Source organism: Ovis canadensis, chromosome 1 (genome assembly GCF_042477335.2).
Source record: "Ovis canadensis isolate MfBH-ARS-UI-01 breed Bighorn chromosome 1, ARS-UI_OviCan_v2, whole genome shotgun sequence".
NCBI classification, from domain to species: Eukaryota; Metazoa; Chordata; class Mammalia; order Artiodactyla; family Bovidae; genus Ovis; species Ovis canadensis.
In genome coordinates, this window is record NC_091245.1 from 219510598 (window position 1) to 219531792 (window position 21195).

Sequence of the window (21195 nt, forward strand, 5' to 3'; positions counted from 1 at the left end):
GGATGGGGAAACCTGGTGGGCTGCCGTCTATGGGGTCGCACAGAGTTGGACACGACCAAAGCGACTTAGCAGCAGCAGCAGCAGCAGATGAAATAAGATTGAAGTGATTTGCTTATAAAAAATAAAAATAAATACATTCTCAAAGCATTCATCTTCCTAGACTCCAAATCACACAAGAAAGGGAAATCTGTTGGTGATATTAAAAGGATTTGACGATAATAGACAAAACAAGGAGATGGTTATTGAAACTCCTTTGGCAAAAGTCAAATGTAGAATATCGTGATGTGACGCCTTGAAAGTTTAGTGTTTCCTAGTCTAGTTCTGGTTTCATAGTTGAACAGTACTGTCCAGGCCCTTCAGTTTATTTTTTAAGTAGCCTGTCGAGGTGCCTGCAAACCTAGTATCTTCATGAGGACCCTAGATAGAGCATATAAATATGAGTTGTTTTAAGGAAACCATCATGAGAAGGAAAAAAATCTTTATTCCGTGGAAGAAATTGTCTCTGAATTGCAGATTTTAAGACTTCTTGAGTCAACACCAGTCCACCTGCATCACCAGGGAGCATGAAAGGCCTCAAATGGGCCAGGAGGGAGTCGAGTGGCTTGATGTCCGGGAGGAAGTGCTGCTATGTTTACATGCTTACTTAACTCGTTGCCAATTTGTCTACTTTTCTTAAGACTACTTAGTCAGTGGGAGGTTGCTTTTACTTGAGAGAGTGATAATCTCTCTGTCTCCACAGCCATCTTACCAGGTACTACATGTGGCACATGATGTCATTTGCTCACTGCAGCTCTTGCAGTCTGATGATTCACGAACTCCTACCAAGATCTAGCGCTCAGTGAGGAACCAATACCAGGAGAAGCTAGGGAGAGAAGCATACACTTTGACTTGGTGGTTAGGGTGTATACAGTTGGATAGTTTGAAGAGTCTTGAGTAAGCTTCCCCTGTGGCTCAGCTGGTAAAGAATCTGCCTGCAATGTGGGAGACCTGGGTTCAATCCCTGGGTTGGGAAGATCCCCTGGAGAAAGTGAAGCACTCCAGTATTCTGGCCTGGACTATAGTTGATGGGACTGCAAAGAGTTGGACACAACTGAGCGACTTTCACTTTCACTTAGTCATTTCAAAGCCCTAGCAGAGTATTGTTAGCGTTGTTGGTTGCTGTGGTATTTACCTATCTGCTCTTCTTAATCTTCTTGCTTATTGACTAGTATGGCCTGGGGAGCAGCACCAAAGCCTCCTTCACCCCCTTTGTGGACCCCAGGGTATACCAGACGTCTCCCACTGATGAAGATGAAGAAGATGAGGAATCATCAGCTGCGGGTAAGCTAGAAGTCCCCGATGTTTTAGAAACAGCTTGCTTTTCCATTCTCTTATGGCCTGATAAAAAAATTAATTCTTCATTCAGTAGTTAAGCCATTAACTACTTAGGCCCTGTCTTAAAAGGAAGACTTTTAATTTTTTTATAGGATTCCTCAAAGTTCTGTTTTTGTTTTTTGTTTTGTTTTTCATCTTTTCTGTTTTGATTCTGGTAGGAACCCAGAGGTATCCAGGGGCCCTGGGAAAAGCTGTTCCTCCGAGATCTCCAAACTCACCACCTATTTCTCAAAAGCAGTTTCTGGGTACAATGCTGTGCACACAGTAGATACTTAATAAATGCGTGTTGAGTTGTGTTGAGTTCTAGGTGTGTGCTTCCCACTGCAGAAGTCTGGCTGATTTAGAGGCGAGTCTTGCTTTCTAGAATTCTGCAACTCACTAATCATCAGACTCACCTTAGGCCAGTTTGTCGATCGATAACGTGTCATTTCAAAAAGTAATCTTTCTTGCATATGTTACAGGAGATGGGGATGGTATATTTAATTTTATGAGATGAACATTAATTCCCTCAACTGCTCAAGTAGTGTCTATAAACCTGTCTTACTAATAGATAAAATACTGCTTTTATGAATGACTTGTATTTGATTCTACTAAAAAAAGTGTAAAATATTTATAGTTTCAGCATTTCTTTGCCTTTACTATAAAGCACACTAAACAAGGAAAAATCCTAGTGTTTTGAAGCCCCTTCTCCATGTCTCCATTGGTTTATATTTCAAGATGCCACTGATATCTTTGATTCTTTTTCTCAAAGCTCTGTTTACTAGCGAACTTCTTAGGCAAGAACAGGCCAAACTAAATGAAGCAAGAAAGATTTCAGTGGTAAATGTAAACCCAACCAACATTCGGCCTCATAGCGACACACCGGAGATCAGAAAATATAAGAAGCGATTCAATTCAGAAATACTTTGTGCAGCTCTGTGGGGTAAGTTGGTGCTTGTAACATTCATTACTGGATTGAAGAGGAATCTTACCATCAGAAGAATGTTGATTCAATCGTGGGTGTTAGAGACCTGACTTGGGACTGTCTTGGCCTCAAGAAAGATCGAGAGCAATTTTATATTTAGAAAGAACTAATATACTCAGGATAACAGAAGGAGATCCAAAATGATCTTGTCGCACAACAGGGATGGGCTCAAACCAACAGCAGATGTAGCTCCCACTCAATGCTCACGTACCGTGTGCCCACAGTGTGAGCATATGAGAAAGGTGAGAGGTCCAGGAACCACTGCATGAATAGGAGCGGGGTGAACCTTGGCGAAGTCTCAAGGTGCGATTTACTGAGAGAGCCAAGAAAAGGGTGGGTGTCACAGGAAAGGAATGAAGGCAGATTGTGCTGGCATGACAGCCATGCCTCAGGCTCCTCTCAAGAACACTTCTAGGCAGTAGAGCAGCTTCATGTAGTGAATGCTGATGCCACTTTATAAAAGAAAACTAATTCCATTACTAGAGCAACAGTGATTTAATTACTATCTCAGAGCTTCTACTTCTGCACTCTCTACTGTGGTGTGCCTACTTGCTCACTAGTTTATATTTACAAGGTACAGCTCTTAGGTTTTACAGGGACCCCAGACACAGAAGAGTAAAGCCTGTAAGAGTCAGTCTTGGGATCCTTCATAAATTTGCAGGTGTAAACCTCCTGGTGGGAACTGAAAATGGCCTGATGCTTTTGGACCGAAGTGGGCAAGGCAAAGTTTATAATCTGATCAACCGGAGGCGATTTCAGCAGATGGATGTGCTCGAGGGACTGAATGTCCTCGTGACAATATCAGGTATGTTGTGAGATGACCAGGTCTGCATGGGTGGGAAAGGTGACCGCCTCGCTTCTGAAGGAATAGTAAGCTCTGCTCGTCCCACCAGCAAGTGGCATAGTGAATTATGACCGTGCAGCGAGTGACATCACCCGTATTTTCTAACTCTGGAGACTCTGACCTTCCAAGGGAAGTCTCTCACCTCTGCCCGAAATCTGAATCAGACAGAGACGTGATAGCTGTGTGCTTATGGGGCTTTACCTCTACAGCAAGGATCTTTTTAAGGTGTCTGCACTCCAGCCACCACTGTCTGTTCCCAGAAGGAGAATATAAAAATGTAGGGTTCTGGGAGTGAGAAATTTTGTAAGCAGAAATTTCTCTGGTCTCTTTTCTTGTAAGAACTGCTTTAGCTTATAGTTCATGGATGCTCTACTGAGTGCTGCTGGCCCATAGGTGATTGCGTCTGCGAGGAGATTTGACTGTAGGAATCATTATTGCTACACTCGACAGCTTTCTAGTTCACACAAAGAGCCTTAAAAAAGATGGAGACAGGGACTTCCCTAGTGCTCCAGTGGTTAAGAATTCATCTTGCACTAATGGAGAACAATCTGTAAAAATACTGAATCTCTATGCTGTGCACCTGAAGCCAATATAAGATTGTAAATCAACTATATTTCAATAAAAATAATACAATTAATCAATGTGGAAAAAACAAACAGAAAAAAGAATTCACCTTGCAATGCAGGAAATTTAGGTTTCAATCCCTGGTCAAGGAACTAAGATCCCATATGCTGTGCAGCAACTAAGCCCACGTGCTACAACTACTGAGCCCACGTGCTGCAAGTACTGAGCCCATGTCCTGCAAGTACTGAGCCCACGTGCCACAACTAGAGAGCCCGTGGCCCACAACCAAAGATCCCGCATGATGCAACTAAAACCCGACGCAGCAAGTAAAGAAATAAAAAATATGGAGACAATAGTGAAGGCCTTACTACTCACAGGTTAAAAATGTAACCTGAAAGGCTCTGTCTGTTGAAAGTTTTTCCTTATAAATGGTGTTTGAAGGAGTTTGATAAATAATGCCCCTCTTACTCCCTCCCATCCCCTCCAGTATGAAGCCAACTGTACCCCTGCACATTAGAACCCCCTGAGGAGATGTGAAAAATCTAGGATGCCCCCAGACTAGTGGGTCAGAGTCTAGGATGTGGCCCGGGTCACAGAGGCTTTGGTGGCTACTGACGTGTCTCCACTGTGCAGCCAAGCTGGAGAACCAGCCTCTGTTTCTCAAAGAGACACATTGGGTTCCTCATGGGTTGAGTCTCAAATAGGGTTTAGCTCTTAAGCTGTGCTTCTGTTTTGAGAAGATACCTTCACAAGATGCCGTGGTTCTCTCTGTCTTTTACCTTTCCACTGGATGCTCAGTTTCATCTTTTTATCCTCCCCAAACAAAAGTTAACCAAGTAAATTCTTCCTATATTATCATTTAATTCACTATAGTCCTTTATTTGGGCTTTGCTAGTGGCTCAGATGGTAAAGAATCTGTCTGCAATGCAGGAGACCCAGGTTTAATTCCTGGGTTGGGAAGAGCCCCTGGAGAAGGCAGTGGCAACCCACTCCAGTATTCTTGCCTGGAAAATCCCATGGACAGAGGAACCTGTCAGGCCACAGTCCATGGGATTGCAAAGAGTAGGACACAACTGAGGGACTAACACAGTCCTTTTGTCTGGGTAATGAGTTCTTGATTGCTATACCCCCAAATCAAATTTACAGCCATGCATCTGCCAGACACCTATCAAAAGGGGAAGTGATATCAGAAAATTCATGTTCAAGCTTCAATATATGATGTATTAGTTTTAAAAGTGTAACTATTCCCTGCTCTCATGAAGCACATGGGTAGGGAAAGAAGAAAATGAAAATAGGAGCCAAAGATTCTTGAAGTGCCCTCTGATCTGTGTTGGCACAGAGAAGAGAAAGCACCAACCTCCTGCCCATCCTGGCTATTGTGATCAACGCATACTCAAGGCTTTGGCTACCAAGAGGAATAATAACTGCACAGTGGTTCCCTCAATTTCAATAATAAAGATATTCTTCTGTCAAATCAAGTGTGCAATGCTTTAATGAATTCTCTTCCTCTGTTATATATCACATCTGCAAAACATATTTTTTGACAAGAAATCAAAGGAAAAGTAAGTACCCAAGAAGTGGGTAAATTTCTGATCATTTAGAAAAAGCCACCCCAAAGGACCGTTTCTTATCTGGTATTTAGATAGTCTCAGATGGTTGATTAAATTTAGCTCCTGTATATACCTCAATGTTTTTAAGGTGTTTTCTGGTCATCCTAAGAATTCTTTACTCTAGGATCACTTTACCAACATTTCCCAAAGGGAACTTGTACATTTTTGCACAAGTACACCTCTTTTTGTCCATTCTTATTTCTGTTTGGTTCTTATTTCTGTTTGGTACTTCTTTCAGGGATCTCAGCACCATAAATTCTTCCAGGGTTATTTTCTGAGCCCAGATTGCCTTCACTGAACTTGTTTCTCATATCCTTATGCAATGCCTTTTTCTGTTTAGTAAAATGAAACTACGACCAGCTGTCGTCTTTAAAGTAAGAGAGGAGGCGAGTAAGAGGCTCTGCATTAACATATGGTGTGTTGGGTAGGAGATGAGGAAAAGGCAGTCACACCTGAGTATGCTAAAAAGTCCATCAACACTCCTTCATGTAATTAGATCTAGAATGTTTTGGAATGCTGATCATCTATTCTGCTACAGAATTAGGTCTTACTGAGCAGACATTGCCCTTTGCATTGGGAGAAGGGAATAAGAGTAGCTTGCTCAAATAAGAGACCACCAGGAACTTCCCTGGTGGTCCAGGGCCTAAGACTTTGTGCTCCCAATGCAGGGGGCCCAGGTTCAATCCCTGGCAGGGTGACTAGATCCCACACCAAAGACCTGGCAACTATTCGTTTTTTAAAACAAATATTTAAAAATAGAGTTCATGTGAAAGAAAAAAAAAGAAGCTACCAGAAAGTAAAAGGTGGTTGTTCTTCAGTCACTAAGTCATGTCTGACGCTTTGTGACCCCATGGACTGCAGCACACCAGTCCTCCTCTGTCCTCCACTGTCTCCTGGAGTTTGCTCAGATTCACCTCCATTGAGTCAGTGATGCCGTGTAACCATCCCATCCTCTGCTGCCGCCTTCTCCTTTTGCCTTCAGTCTTTCCCAGCATCACGGTCTTTTCCAATGAATTGGCACTTCGCATCAGGTGGCCAGATTATACAATGATTATTTGCCCAAAACACTTAAACCTGTTTTAATCATAAGTTCTGGCAGATGCAATACTTTGATGATGCTGGAGACACTGGTTATTATGCCTTCACACATGCATACAATTGTAAATAAAGATAAAATGGAGATGGGGAAGGATTAAGAGAAAAAGCTGTCTCCAGACCTTGGAATTAAAGCTCTGTTATTTTAACAGGAAAGAAGAATAAGTTACGAGTTTATTATCTTTCATGGTTAAGAAACAGAATACTACACAATGACCCAGAAGTAGAAAAGAAACAAGGCTGGATCACTGTGGGAGACTTGGAAGGCTGTATACATTACAAAGTTGGTAAGTCTCAAGATGTGGAATTGTTTGCTCAATCCAAACTATTCAGTTAAGTTTCATTCAGTTTTTTTTCTATCAGTTACTGGTGATGCATCTGTGACCAGTTTAAGACACTGCTGGAACCTTAAATATACTTGCATTATTTCCCTGAAAGTCAGATCGGTGAAGTTCCAAGAGTGCATTCAGAATAAAGTCCTAGGCTCCAATTTGACTCCCTCCCAAAGACCCATTAAAATGACAATAAAGGAATAAAAATGCTATCAACCCACAGGACAAAGGGACCAGAAGAAGACAAACCAGATAACAAGAGATGTCAAAAAATTGAACAAGAGTAGTTAGATGACTTGGAATAGACCTGACTGATCAGGAAATGCTGAATTCTAAGTCTGCTCTCAGGAAAGTCATCAAAATCAACCCAGTCACTCAACAGAACCCAGAAAGGCCTGGGACCTGAGGCCCCAGGTATATTTGAGGTGGAGGTGAGGGTGGGACTAAAAAGGGGAGGATTGTTGGAAAGCTCATGAACAGCAAATCCTGCAGAGCTCAGTCAGGTAGCACCCTCCCTGACTGCAGCGGAAGGTGGAAGGCAGGCACAGCCAGCCTCCTGATGGGGAACAGTGAGTTATGAGGACACACGGATATACACACACACCTTCTTATCCTGTGTGCCTCTCCGAATGTTGCCAGGCATGCTTGTATCCCCAAGCAAGAGATTGAACGGTTGTCTTTGGGTTAGCTAAATGGCCAGAAAGAAAAGATGTTCAGGTACTAATATTTGACATATTGTGGAAAGAGCATGCTATCTAACCACCTTAAAAGTGAAGCCCAGCAATTGATAAGCCCACAATAGCATACAGTGGGGAAATCCGCTTAAAGGAAAGAAACTTAGAAAGAAAGGACTTTAGAGGAAACAAGGATAATGAAGAGTGGAACAAAAAAAAATTTTTTTTAAGAAACTATAATAACTTCAGGGAGATTAGAAATACCATTTCCATAAAAGAAGAATAGGGTTTTGAAAAAAAGAATAAAAGATGAAACAAGGTTGGAGAATGTCATTCAGAGAACAAGGAAAACACCTTGGGAATTAAAATATATAGGCAGGAATAAAAAGTATTATAAAAGAGTTGGAAAATGAGAAATGTCTAGGAAGTGGAATGAAAAGAAAAAGGAGAGGATGGGTAAGAAAAAAAAAGATTCAATCCTAGTGGTTCAAAATCTAAGTTATATAAGTTTTAAGAAAAAGAGAAATTAAGAAATGGAAGGGGAAGAAGGCATCAAAGAAAAAATACAAGAAAAGTTTCTAGTATTAAGACCTCAAAAATCTCCAAATAAAAAGATTCACTGAGTACCCAGTATATGAAAATGAATGAAATACTGAAAAATGAATGAAAAAAGACTTACGAGAAGACACAGCAACATGAGATTTCAGTACCCAGGAAGTGAGAAGGCTCTTAAAGCTTTCAGATTACAAGTAAATAATTCCCTGGTGGTCCAGTGGTTGGGGCTCCATGCTCTCACTGCCAAAGGTCTGGTTTTGACCTCTGGTCAGAGAACTAAGATCCCAAGCTGCACCATGCAACCATAAATAAATAATAAGTAAATAAACAGTTTATGATTAGACCCAGAATTAGATGGCCTGGGACCTATAGCAATGCTGGAAGATTATAAGACAATGGAGCAAGGCCTTCAAAGTTCTAAAGGAAACATTTTTTTTCACTTAGTAATTTATAACCCATCTGTATTAGCCAAGGTTCTCCAGAGAAACAAAACCAGTTTGTGTGTGTGCGTGGAGAGAGAGAGAGAAAGAAATTAGTCCAGGCAGAGTGGGACAATGGAGAGTTTAGGAAGAGGTACCTCCAAGAAAAAAAATGTTACTAATAGATTACCCATCATATTTGACTGTATTAAAGGCATTTATAACACTAACAGAAAATTTCCATGTGCTTAGAGATAGATGCATAAAAAATAGGAAGTGGAAAAAATTGGGGAAAACAAGAAAGGAATTATAATAAGGGTATACCACATGTCTCATCTATGAAGAGTAATGATTTTAACACAAGATATTGACTTAACCAAAAATTGTAACTATAACTGTGTTGGAGGTGTGAGGGAAGAAGAAATGGGTACATTTGAGAGAGAGAGAACTAGAGAGAGGAGGCAGTGATAAGAGACGAGATCCTTTCCATGCTCCAGAGTCAGTAGCTAATATCAGATAATATCGACAACTGAAGAAACTTAAATAAGACATTATTAGCATGTCATTGAGAAATACGGAAGTGAATTGCAGAGGAAGTAGTTGAAAATCTATTAAATCAGAATATGGGGAGGTATGCTATAGAGAAAGAATTCAGAGAGCAAGAATCTGGTCAGTTATCCTGAGCTAATTTCTTTAGGATACAGAATACTCTGAGTGTTCAAACATTTTATAAAAGATAAAATAAAACAACTGCTGGGACTTCCCTGGTGGTCCAGTAGTTAAGAATTCACCTTCCACAGCAATGGAGAAACAGACATAGAGAACAGATTGATGGACTCGGTGGGCGGGGGAAGAAGGAGAGGGTGACATGTATGGAGAGAGTAACATGGAAACTTACATTACCATGTGTAAAATAGATAGATAGCCAGTGGGAATTTGCTGTATGATTCAAGGAACTCAAACAGGGACTCTGTATCCACCTAGAGGGGGTGGATGGGGAGAGAGACAGGAGGGAGGTTCCAGAGGGAGGGGACATATATACCTATGGCTGACTCATGTTAATATTTGCAGAAAACAGCAGAATTCTGTAAGCAATTATCCTTTGATTAAAAATGAAATTTTGAAAAAGAATCCGCCTTCCAGTACAAGGGGCACAGGTCCCATCCTTGGTTGGGAAACTAAGATCCCACATACGATGCTGTGCGGCCAGTAAAGAATTAAAGCAGTTCCATGTGTATTGTCTTAGTCTGTTCAAGATGCTATAACAGAATATGACAGGCTGGGTGGTTTATGAACAACAGGAGTTTCTTTCTCAAAGCTCTAGAGGCTGAAAAGCTCAAGATCAAAGTGCTGTCAGATTCAGTGTCTGGTGAGGGCCTGCTTTCTGGGTCATAGGAAGCTGTCTTTTTGTTACAGCCTCACATAGTAGGAAGGGAGCAGTATCTCTCTGGGGTCTCTTGTTAAGGGCACTAGTCCCTTTTAAATTTCCAATAACTGGAATCCAAGTTTGAATAATAAGCAAACGGCAGACATTCTGTCTCTACCCACTTGTTGATTCTTCTGCCATCTTGACATACCAGCTCTCAGCTGCTTACATGTGAGTGAACGTAAAAGCCGAGCAAGGAAACATGAAGGATTTTTATACAGATTCTTCTTACAATAAGTAATTCACATCTAGACTTGGTGGTGAGAGAGGCAGTCCTAACCAGTTACATCTTGAGATAGAGGTTTCAGGAGGAAACAAAAGGCCCCAGGTATTCTGCAGACAAGTTTACTAAAAGAAGTTAAATCCATACCTGTAAGAATATCCCACACCGGAGAGCTGCAATGCAGGAGACCTGGGTTCAGTCCCTGGGTTGGGAAGATCCCCTGGAGAAGGGAAAGGCTACCCGTTCCAATATTCTAGCCTGGAGAATTCTGTGGACTGTATAGTCCATGGGGAAGCAAAGAGTCAGACACGACCGAGTGACTTTCAGTTTCAAGAACATCCCACACCAGAGCACTACTCTCAGTTAGGGTGATATATAGTGATGTGTGTGTTTGCGTGCGTGCCTGCTCAGCTGTGTCTGACTCTTTGTGACCCATGGACTGTAGCCCATCAGGCTCCTCTGTCCCTGGGATTCTCCAGGCAAGAATACTGGAGTGGGTTGCCATTTCCTTCAGCGGATCCTCCAGACCGAGGTATCGAATCCTGCAGGCGGGTTCTTTACCATTGAGGCACCGGGAACCAGTCATCAGCACAGAAACGGGATTAGATTAATAAACTTAACTCGTAATGTTTCTATTGCAGTTAAATATGAAAGGATCAAATTCTTGGTGATTGCCTTAAAGAATGCTGTGGAGATATATGCTTGGGCTCCTAAACCGTACCATAAGTTCATGGCATTTAAGGTAAGTAGACATGTGAATTACCTAACAAGGGCTTGTTTCTGTAGGTTTCTATCAGGTAACACTGCTCTATCGTACACAGAGACTTGTACCAAGTTTTCTATATAGAATAATTCTCTTCTAAAAGTGAATGAACTCTTGTTTGTTATTCTAGAAGTAAAGACTGGGTATTATCAAGTGCTATTAAATTAATCAAATTAAAATTTGGGTGTACCTTCCTCCTCCATTTCAGGTCTATGCACCATCACGTCTAAGTGGCATTTAATGGGGAATGGTTACCGGGCAAAGCATTCATTGTAATGTTAGACAATGAAATTCATTATACCCCCACCTAACTCTGATATTTCATCTGAAAAAGGCAGACCAACAGCAGCACTGTATCTCAAGTTTGAACTGAGTCTGTTAATCTTACAATCCTCTTAACCCGTTTTGGTTTAAAGTCCCTAAAACCCACTTGATGGTCATATATCCCCATTGCTATTGGACTTCATTGAAGTGAATACTGAATAGAGTCACATGTGGAAATGGCCTAGATTCTCTGCATCCTTCAATTTTCATTGCTTTTTCATTTTTTCATCTTGTCTAAATCGGTACGCACCGTGGTTGGCTTGATCACTCATGAGAATCAGCAGAAGTAGTATGGAGTGATGCTGGTCCCATTGACTCCAGCTCATGAAAGCTGACCCCCAAATGCTAGAAGGACCAGGACTTACAGGCCGTCTGCTGTTTTCAGAGACACACAGTCTACCCATAGCCAGTGTTAATTTATCTTCTGTTCATTCTTTCTCTTTGCCTACATCTCTCTCTTTATATCTCCTTGGCTCTCACTTTTCTCCCCACCTTTACGACTCTCATCTTTCTTTGACCCTTTATGTATTATTTCTTGCCACCTAAGCCATGTGAGGGCAGAAGCTGCCCTGGGAACATTATGAGCCCCTCTTCAGGGCCGAATCACCCCAGTTCTGTCTTATTCTCTTAGCAGCACGAGGGGTTCGTTTGTGATGTGCTCAGGAAGGTGGGCTTATCAGTGGAAATGGGTACCCCTCCATAACCTCACGTTTATGGAGAAGAATTTTGGGGCTGCGTTAGGTTAGTAATAACACTTGGCATGACTCTGAAAGCTACAGTGGTGCTGCTGTTCTGCCAAAATCTCTCTTTGCAAAAGCTTTTCCATCGAGACCTGTTCCAGTTCTGAAGTTACTGCCACCAGTGTACAAGCCAAAGTGCAGAACTGATGGCAGAATGCTTTGCTCAGCAAACCATGCCCAGCCTGGAAGGAGGACGAGCAAAGGCAAGGACTTGAATAGGAAAAGTCTAGAGCTGGCAGGAGGTTGAGCCCTCCTATGGGACACGAGGATTTGGCTCAAACCTCCCATATGTGAAAATGATGTTAGTGAAAAAGGAAGGAGGAGTCTGTTAAGCGGCCAAGGCACTTGTGGTTTCACAGATTCTCTCCCAGATTCCTAGGCCAGTACAGGTAGAGTGGCATTGAAATATTGGCAGAGGAAAAGGAGGGGAGACTGAACAGTTACCTGGGGCTTAGACTCCAGAGTCTCACACACAGAACTTTGATAGCTGTGGCTGGAGCTCTTTGTTTTCTTTCTAGGTAAACCCAGCTAGCCAATGTAAGCCACAAGTCTTGAGATGTACCACCTCAACCTTCCCTCTCTGTTGGTCAAACCCAAGTCTCAGATCTCTGCATTAAGTTTAGAGAAGGTGCTGATCTGATGGGCACTCACTCACCAGGACAATCAGAACCAGAGCAGGCGTGATAACTCAGAACAGGCTTATTTAGCACAGAACTGGCCCCAGCTGCCCCCCTCCTCAGGCTGTCCCTAAACAGGTAGTGACCATGCATGGGCCGGCTGTCACTCAGGAAGGAGAGGGGCCAGAGAGGTGACCGGACCTTCTCGGGGAAAAGGCCAGATATAAACAGGAAAGAACAGCAGTGTCCGGGCACCATATGTTTAGTATATGATAACACTATCAAAATTGACAACTGTAAACCAACTTCTCTTCCCTGGAGGACAAGGGGTAGAGCAAGGGGCACGAATGGCTCTTCCTCCTAGAGCCAGAATATGGCTAGCTCTAAAATTGAAAGAAAGATTTCCTAGCTTTTTGATTTAAGAAAAGTCAGACGTGAACTTCCACAGGAAATAGCTAAAGGAAAAATCCATTAAGATAATGTCTTTGCATGATGTGGACTCTCACAGGGTGATTTTTAAAGTCTTTTGCAGATCTCCAGCACAAGCCACTGCTTGTTGATCTCACAGTAGAAGAAGGTCAAAGATTAAAGGTTATTTTTGGTTCACACACTGGTTTCCATGTAATTGATGTTGATTCAGGAAACTCTTATGATATCTACATACCATCTCATGTAAGTTCCCAAAAGCAGACTGTCAAGACTCTCTGTTCGACAGTCTGCATGTAGAGATTTGTTTTTGTACATTTGTGGTGAAAGTCATGCTAACTTTTACTAATCAGTAAAGCAGATAGACTTTTAGCCTTCACCAAATAGATTATACTTTTCATACATAAAACATGTAAATTTAACTAATTTTTACAGCTGCTTGAAACTGAGTAACATGTAATAGCAATTATTTGCCATTTACTGGACATGTTGTTTCCTTGGATTTTATATTAAAATACATATGATGTTTTCATTCAAGGGGAGGAGTGAAAATGAGCTTCTATTTTTACTTTGTGAAGGAGATTGGTTCATTTTATGTGGAAGAAGGCCAGTGGTCCTTTTTCTGCTCTCCTTCCTCTCTTCAAGTGGAAGGCAATATCATGTGGTAAAATCAGACACCCCCAAGCACATGCTCTGGCTCTAGCATGTATTCACTTTGCAATAATGGGCACATAATGGGCAGCCTCTTCGGCCTTCAGCTTTCACATCTGTAAAATGGGCTAAGAGGACCTATCACGAAGAGTTATCATTGGCATTAACTGAGGTGATGCGTCTAAAGAACATGGCACAGGGTCCTGCAATTTGCAGTATTAATATTACTATCCTGACACATTGCCTAAAACGTGACTTTTTAAGGGAAATGCTGCCCATGGTTTCACGTAGTAGAAGTGCAATGTAAATTGTGTCTCCGATATGTATATAGTCCCAAGGCTAACATACAGTAGAAACTAGTCATCAACAAAGTCTGAGATTCAGTCTGTTGCTTTTTAAAGAGTTTAAAGACTTTCCTCCACAGAAGCACAATTGAAAAAAGTTACTTTAGTGCATGACACACGCACATCATTTGTTGCCACGTTGCAGCTTTCCCTCACGTGTGTGTACATGCACAGGGACTCGCAACCCGTGCTCTTTTATGAGGGGACCAAGCCACCCCATGATCGTTCTCCAGCCCCTCGGTCATGTCCACCCTGGAACCTACTGGACGGCCATGACACTCTCCACCAGGGGGTCACAGCAATCCCATGTCTGTCTTCATACACATCAGTCTACACTTACTTGAATAGTATGATTCTTTTTAATGAATAGTAATTTAAATTTTTTTTCTCAACAAGCCATTCATTTGGATTATTCTTTTATTTGGTCACCCAGATAAACAATCTGTATGGAATTTTCATAGCCTATTTTGGTCCCAACTTTTGGTCCCATGTAGGCTGTTTCCAGCATATTCAACTGGTTTGCGCTTTTCCTCATCTTTTTTAAAAGTAGGCAGAAAACACGAGATTTTTTTCAATGTTCATGAGAATGTGCGCAAATCCCAATTTTACCACCCCATGCTAGTACAGCTTTGGTCAAGTTACATAACCCCTCTGAGATGCAGTCACTTCCCCTGTAGACAGAAACACCTACCGTGTGGAGCTGTTCTAAGACCCAGAAGTTACGTATGTAAAGAGCCCATGCTTGGCACAGGGTAGGTGCTCCGACGCTGTAGTTGTTGCTTTTAGGAACAGGTGAATTGGATTCTTGACTTCATCCCAAAGTTTGTATTTACCAGGGTATTTTGCAGGTCAGTGGTTAAATTAAGCAAAGCAAAACATCAGTCTCTAGAGTGCAAATGAAAAAGAGAAATGAAAGAACTTGTTTTTTTCAGTTCTTAGAAGTTGATAGTTAAGGTACTGTCTCATTTTGAAAAAGAATAATGCCTGGCCTTTCTTTGTCTTCCAGATTCAGGGCAATATCACTCCTCATGCCATTGTCATCTTGCCTAAGACAGATGGAATGGAAATGCTTGTTTGCTATGAGGATGAGGGGGTGTATGTAAACACCTACGGCCGGATAACTAAGGATGTGGTGCTCCAATGGGGAGAAATGCCCACGTCTGTGGGTAGGTTAACCATTCCTTATCTCCTTCAGCAGTTACACCCCCCAAATGAAACGAAAGTCAAGAAATGTGAAACAACCATTTGATTCCACCAAAAAAAAAAAAAAAAAAAGTCTGTGAATAACACTTGTAAGACTTGCTTTGTCTGTTTATCTCAAGTCGTTTGTCATTTTTGTGGTTAAGATGTGAACAGATGCTGTGAGTTATTGCCCATCTAATGTTTTTAATGCAGTTTTGGAAATTCCTTTTGACAGCCTACATTCATTCCAATCAGATAATGGGCTGGGGCGAGAAAGCTATTGAGATCCGGTCAGTGGAAACAGGACATTTGGATGGAGTATTTATGCATAAGCGAGCTCAAAGGTTAAAGTTTCTATGTGAAAGAAATGATAAGGTAAATCCGTTTCAACATTTGCATTAGTGTTTGCATTTTAAGAGACCACCAGGTACCTGTGAAACCTTCATTTTCCTTTATACCGATTTGAATCACATCTGTGTTGAACAATCAATATTATCTTGAAATGGCATTATTTGGTTTGACTCATGTGAACCCTCAAAATATACTATTCACACATAAAAAAAGACATGAAAACATCTAAAAATTTCTTGTAAACTCTTAGTAACTCGTGTGGCCTGCAGGCCTTAAGATGACTCAGCAAATACCCCCAATTCTCCTAAACACTTAGTAGAGTTGGCCCATCATTAATCGTTTCACAGAGGGTCAGCCTTATACTCCATGTTTAGACTTTTCACAGAATCACTGTTGGGGCATAACCCATCACATCATATTCAGCTTTAAATGTAAAACCTGTGACATGTAGAAATATAAAGATTTTGAGAAGTGCCACCTGTTCCTTGAGGAATACACAGTCACAAACTCAACTAGTGCCATGTCCTGTGTCATGCCAGCCGTGTTTCTTCTGAAGTATCTTAGGGGGACTGTTTTCCAGTGAAATTGGCGGTGTTCGTCTGGCATAACAGTCGCCCAGAAGGGTGTTCTTCCCCCTTGCCCTCCCTGTAGACTCACCCAGAGTTCTCGGTAGCTAAGCTATACTGTATTTGTGAATCCACCCTTTGTGACTATGGTCAGTTTAGAAATGCTGTCCCCCAATTCAGCCAACGTAAACATTTATAGAAGAGTGTGATGGGTTGAACAGACCTACGTCTCTTGGCTCTCTCCCATTCCCTAGAAGCCAGGCTGGTCTTAGTATGACCCTGGAGCAGCCAATTAATCTGACGTGGTGTGGTCTGGGTGGACAACAATTGGGAGGGGCAAGAGTGGTTTCCAAGGCCTCATCAGAATATGCCAGAAAACAGACCTGACCCCAAGTAAAATTCCAGCCCCCACCTAGTCTCCGGGGATCCTAAGGCCAGGACTGATCTAGGCACGGACCCCCAAACTCTAGAAGCCCTTACTGCAAGGCCTGTCCACACCCTCAGGAACAGGCTGAGAGCACAGCAGTGTCAGGGCGCTGAGGCTGAGAGCCAGGGCGCACACAGCCTGGAGGGCAGCAGCCTTTCCTCCCCTTGTTGTGTTTCCACACGTCCTCTGTGCTTCCCCTCGTGATCACTGACCCCACAGTAGCTTTACTAACATATGTAGCATTAGCTGAATGACACACATTTCCACAGAGCTTCCTAAGAAGCTGTTGGGAGAGACAGCAATGTTCTAAAGAAGTTGTGGAAATGAAGTAGCAGAGACTTTATACTAGTGACAAAGTAAATGCCTTGGACCAAAGTGTGGTGTCGGCTGATTCTTAAAGGACTCAGCCAAAGCACGTAATATTATTTTCCTAGGCAGCGGTTCATGGATGTTCGGCTCAGGCAAGCAGTACCCCAAATCTTGCTCCCTTCTCTCAGTTGTTGGATAAAATGATTTAGCAGACCCAGACCTAATGGACTGCGGTTCTCCTTATGAATGCCATGATCTCCTTCAGCCTAGGATATGCCTTCTTCATCACATCAGCAGAGAAGCCAAGTGTTAACTCTTGAAATGCCATAGTGAATAGGCATTAAACACATTATCCTATCCGACTAGAGCCACTTGTTTGTTTGTTTGTTTTTTTAATTGAAAAATGAAGCTGTATAGTAGGCAGTAGGCCCCAAATTCTCTCTTGACTTTCATTCCCAAAGTCTGCCCTCTTGTCATTAGGAGAGAGATGAGGGGAGCCCTTGTGACTTTCCAGAAATTAACAACGGACCTGTTGTGTTCTTGACCAGAAATCCAGCATATTATCCTAGCATGAAACTCCCTTGTAAAAAGTGAGCACCCAGAGGGTTGTTGCAAATCAAGATGTGATAAGTAATAGTAACCTTATAGGAATAAAGGCAGGAATGCCCACAGAGGATGCGGTGTATTAAAAGATGCTTTAAAAACACCAGCCATTGAGTCTTAAGAGCTGACACATGGCAAGGATAGGACATGTGAGAGAAAAATGGATGGACGGTTGAAGAAAAGCGGGAGAGAAACCATGCAGTTGAACTAACTTCTTTTTAATTTCAAACAGGTATTTTTTGCATCCGTGCGATCTGGAGGAAGTAGCCAAGTGTTTTTCATGACCCTCAACAGAAATTCCATGATGAACTGGTAACAGAAGAGCACTTGGCACTTATCTTCATGGCGTTATTTCTAATTTAAAAGAACATAACTCATGTGGACTTAATGCCAGTCTAGAGGCAGAATCAGAAGGCTTGGTTGAACATACTGCTTTCCCCTTTTCCTCTCCCTCCACCCGTCCCGATACAGTCCATCTTTCAATGTTGCAGCCTGGTTGAGAAGGAGAGAAAAAGGTGGCAGGAATTTCCAGGAGATCCCCAAGAATGCTGCGTTGTCTATGGACAGAGATGGACCATGTGCCCTTCGGAGTTAGGGATAGAAACAAATATTGTGTGCTCTTATGACTAAGCTGTGTTACGGTGGATTTTTTAGTTTTGTTTTGTTTTTTACCTTTTTTTTTCTTTACCCCCTTACTTTGTAAGAATGGGGAGAGAATGCATACTGAGAAAGTGTCTGTTTTTAATTCTGTCTGCCTGCTAGCTTTAAGTATATGATATGTTGTTAAGATCTCCAACTTCAAATGGTGAGAGACGGCACAATAAATGTACCTTATCTCTTTACACTGAAGGCCATAACTACACAGTGGGGTAATTTTAGAACTCTTTTGCCTTCACCAACCCAAGAGGTTGCTTTTTGATAGCAACTGCTAATGAATTTTTAAAAGAGAAGAAAAATACTAGTATTCCCCTCTTTTGGGAAATAGATTTTAAATGGCTAAACTACTAGCCTTAGACTAATAAAATCAACTACCATTTTTGTGAGTCTGGCAGGCCCTATTTTATAGGGCCCTGTACAGAACAGAGTGTGTCTCGTGGGATAGTAGTGCCATTGAGTTAAGTTGACTCTAGTAAATGAGGGACTCTATATACAACGTTGCCTCAATGATTACTGCAACAGATCAGGGCAAAAGATGGGATGACAGAGGGGGTCAGATGGAAAGAGCTTCTGGAAACAAGCTAAAAATGTATATATATACACACACACATTTTTTTTTTCAAATGCACAAAACTTCCCAGCTAGGAAGTCACTCTGTTTGGGCTTCGTTAGGAGTTAAGACCTTGTTCTTTCTGGGAATTGGAGAATCGATGACATCCAGGCTCTAGTTACTCCCAGCTTCCTCCTGAGGTGCCACTGTCTCAAGATGAAAACTGTGACTGAAAAAATAATAATAAATGTTTCTGAGCTGCCTGTGTTCTCTCTGGGTTGGTGAGAGAAGGGACTAGACTACTAAGCCTGCCTGGGACCCAGCAGGCATCATTGGTTCAGATTTTATAGAACTTGAAAGCAAGGCTTTGGCCAAAATTCTGAGACCCTAATCATTTTACCTTCCTCTAAATTACTCAACATCCGGTAAACAACGTTTGTGCAGAGATATGTATGTATTTCGTTCAGGTTGACTTGTGTCCTTATAAACTCTTCCACGGATGATTTGAACTTTTGCGTGACTGTCTGGGATTTTTTTTCCGAAGCTCTGAGCATGGCCGCCTGTGGCATCAAGGTGTTGCAAAACAGCATCTGTGTTGCGCTTCCTGTTTTAACCTACCTCGTTTCGTTTGTTTCGTTTCACTGTTCATCACAGCAGTGTTATCTCCAGGAGACATATAGAGAGCTCAACTGGCAATCTCAGGTGTATTTCACATTTGAAAAAAACCAAAACAGTAGTTGACCAAATTGTTCTTGAAAAATTGAAAAAAAAAAAAAATCCAACAGCAACAAAACTAATGTGGCTTGTTTCTGGAGAAAACAATTACTGTAAACAGATCCAGAACGAAAAATATGAGCCTACTGATTTTGCCTAAATACATGAGCAGCTGATGTACTATTAATGAGAACGAAATACACATTAGGAAAACAGCGCCATTTCAATCTGGTGGCTTGGGCAAGGGGGGGACACGGAAGGGGAACTACTCTAGTTTTTGAAGTGGCTGATTCTGCCCCTCCTGTAAAGGTGGTTGTCATTTGCATTTATTTAAAGCAGGTAACACACAAATGGAATTGAGGATTATCTTCAGGCGATCACCAAGATGTCCTCAGTGTGGTCCCTTTAGCACTCAAAAGCAATGAAATCCTCCCGTTCTCATTTTTACTGCTAAGGTTCTGCTGCTGAACAATAGGATCTTCGCAAATTCCATGCCACAAATTCAGCAAAAACGTTTGGGATCGAATAGCAACTACTGTCATTGGATGCTGCCGTGGACAAGACATTGATTTGGGTCTCATCTCCGCATGTGATTGCCACCAGCTCTTTATATTGCTGCTGTGGTATTTTGAACCAGAAGCTTCTTTAAATTATGTTGCAAACTGATCTTTGTTTTATGTTTTGTTCCGTTTTGATTTCTAAGTGATAAGTTCGGAACACACAGCTTTAACTGATTTTTTTTTATTGTGGGATTTGGGGTACAGTAAAGAAATAAAAGGGAATCATTGTGTTTAAACATAAGGTAGTTTGTGAATGTATTTTTTAAAATCTAGATTCATTGAAACAAAAAATCATAAGAAAACAATATTAATGCAGTCTTGTTTACAGTATGTACACTGACATGACATAGACCATGAGCTTTTCTGGTGCCAAGAAAAATAAAACACAGACGTTAACCATCAAGCCATGCTTTTTATAATTTTGTACAAATATTTTACACAGAGTACAAAGCAAAACGAAATTTAAAACACCCCCCCCACAAATCTGTGCTCCTTAAAAGATTTCTAAAGAATTCCTTGAAGCTTTTATCTCCAAAAATACATTTTCCTCCATAAGGACAGGCCCTAGCCCTGAAATACTGAAGGCCTAGGTCATGCAGAATATTTCAGAATAACTGTTCTTGTGGCTCATAACAATTACCAACATTTCAGTTTGCCTTAATAATTTTTTTTTTTTTTGGCAGAAGCAAGGGGGTGGTTGTGCTTTTCATCCCTCAATATCATCTTTAAAATGAGCCAGTTTTAGAGATTAAAAAATTCACCTGTGAGAAAAACTAAAACTGAAACTAGTTTCAAAGCTAAAAAAGTTTTTATCAAGATTTGTATACAAAGAGAAATGGAACCCTCCCTCCCCCAGAGTTTCACTGCTGCTGCTGCTGCTAAGTTGCTCCAGTCGTGTCTGACTCTGTGTGACCCCATAGACGGCCTCCTACCAGGCTCCCCCGTCCCTGGGACTCTCCAGGCAAGAATACTGGAGTGGGTTGCCATTTCCTTCTCCAATGCGAGAAAGTGAAAAGTGAAAGTGAAGTTGCTCAGTCGTGTCTGACTCTTAGCGACCTCATGGACTGCAGCCTACCAGGCTCCTCTGTCCATGGGATTTTCCAGGCAAGAGTACTGGAGTGGGGTGCCATTTTCTAGTTTCACTAGATCGTTTCATTCCCTGCTACATGCAATGAAATCCAGTGTGGCTGCTTACACCACAGTGGGGGGCCAGGGTCTGTCAGCTGATTGTCATTGCTGGGTGCTAGTCCGGGACATTAGTGAGGATTCCTCCATGCAGCGCATGGTGGGAGCAGATGACCTCAAGATCCTTTAAGATGGGGAGAGTTCTC

The 21195-nt window shown here is 41.8% G+C and overlaps 1 protein-coding gene and 1 long non-coding RNA gene across 16 annotated transcripts in view; one reads left to right on the top strand and one right to left on the bottom strand.

Annotated features, from left to right (window-relative positions):
* LOC138423908 (uncharacterized) overlaps positions 1-14839 on the bottom strand; it is a 35001-nt gene extending 20162 nt beyond the window's left edge. Inside the window, exon 1 of the long non-coding RNA XR_011250515.1 lies at positions 14637-14839. This is a non-coding gene — a long non-coding RNA (uncharacterized lncRNA). The remainder of the gene's footprint in view (positions 1-14636) is intronic.
* The window catches only part of TNIK (TRAF2 and NCK interacting kinase), a 402112-nt gene extending 381845 nt beyond the window's left edge, over positions 1-20267 (top strand). For 8 of the 15 annotated variants that reach the window (XM_069560234.1, XM_069560279.1, XM_069560241.1 and 5 more), the window contains 9 exons: positions 1209-1320; positions 2126-2296; positions 3000-3143; positions 6604-6738; positions 10722-10822; positions 13047-13196; positions 14952-15111; positions 15363-15502; positions 17616-20267. In XM_069560234.1, coding sequence (XP_069416335.1) covers positions 1209-1320; positions 2126-2296; positions 3000-3143; positions 6604-6738; positions 10722-10822; positions 13047-13196; positions 14952-15111; positions 15363-15502; positions 17616-17699 — 1197 coding nt within the window. In that variant the 3' untranslated portion in view covers positions 17700-20267. Of the gene's footprint in view, positions 1-1208; positions 1321-1532; positions 1620-2125; positions 2297-2999; positions 3144-6603; positions 6739-10721; positions 10823-13046; positions 13197-14951; positions 15112-15362; positions 15503-17615 lie in introns of all 15 variants that reach the window. The other 7 variants (XM_069560230.1, XM_069560249.1, XM_069560233.1 and 4 more) reach the window with 1 other exon arrangement.
* The last annotated feature ends 928 nt before the right edge of the window (positions 20268-21195 follow it).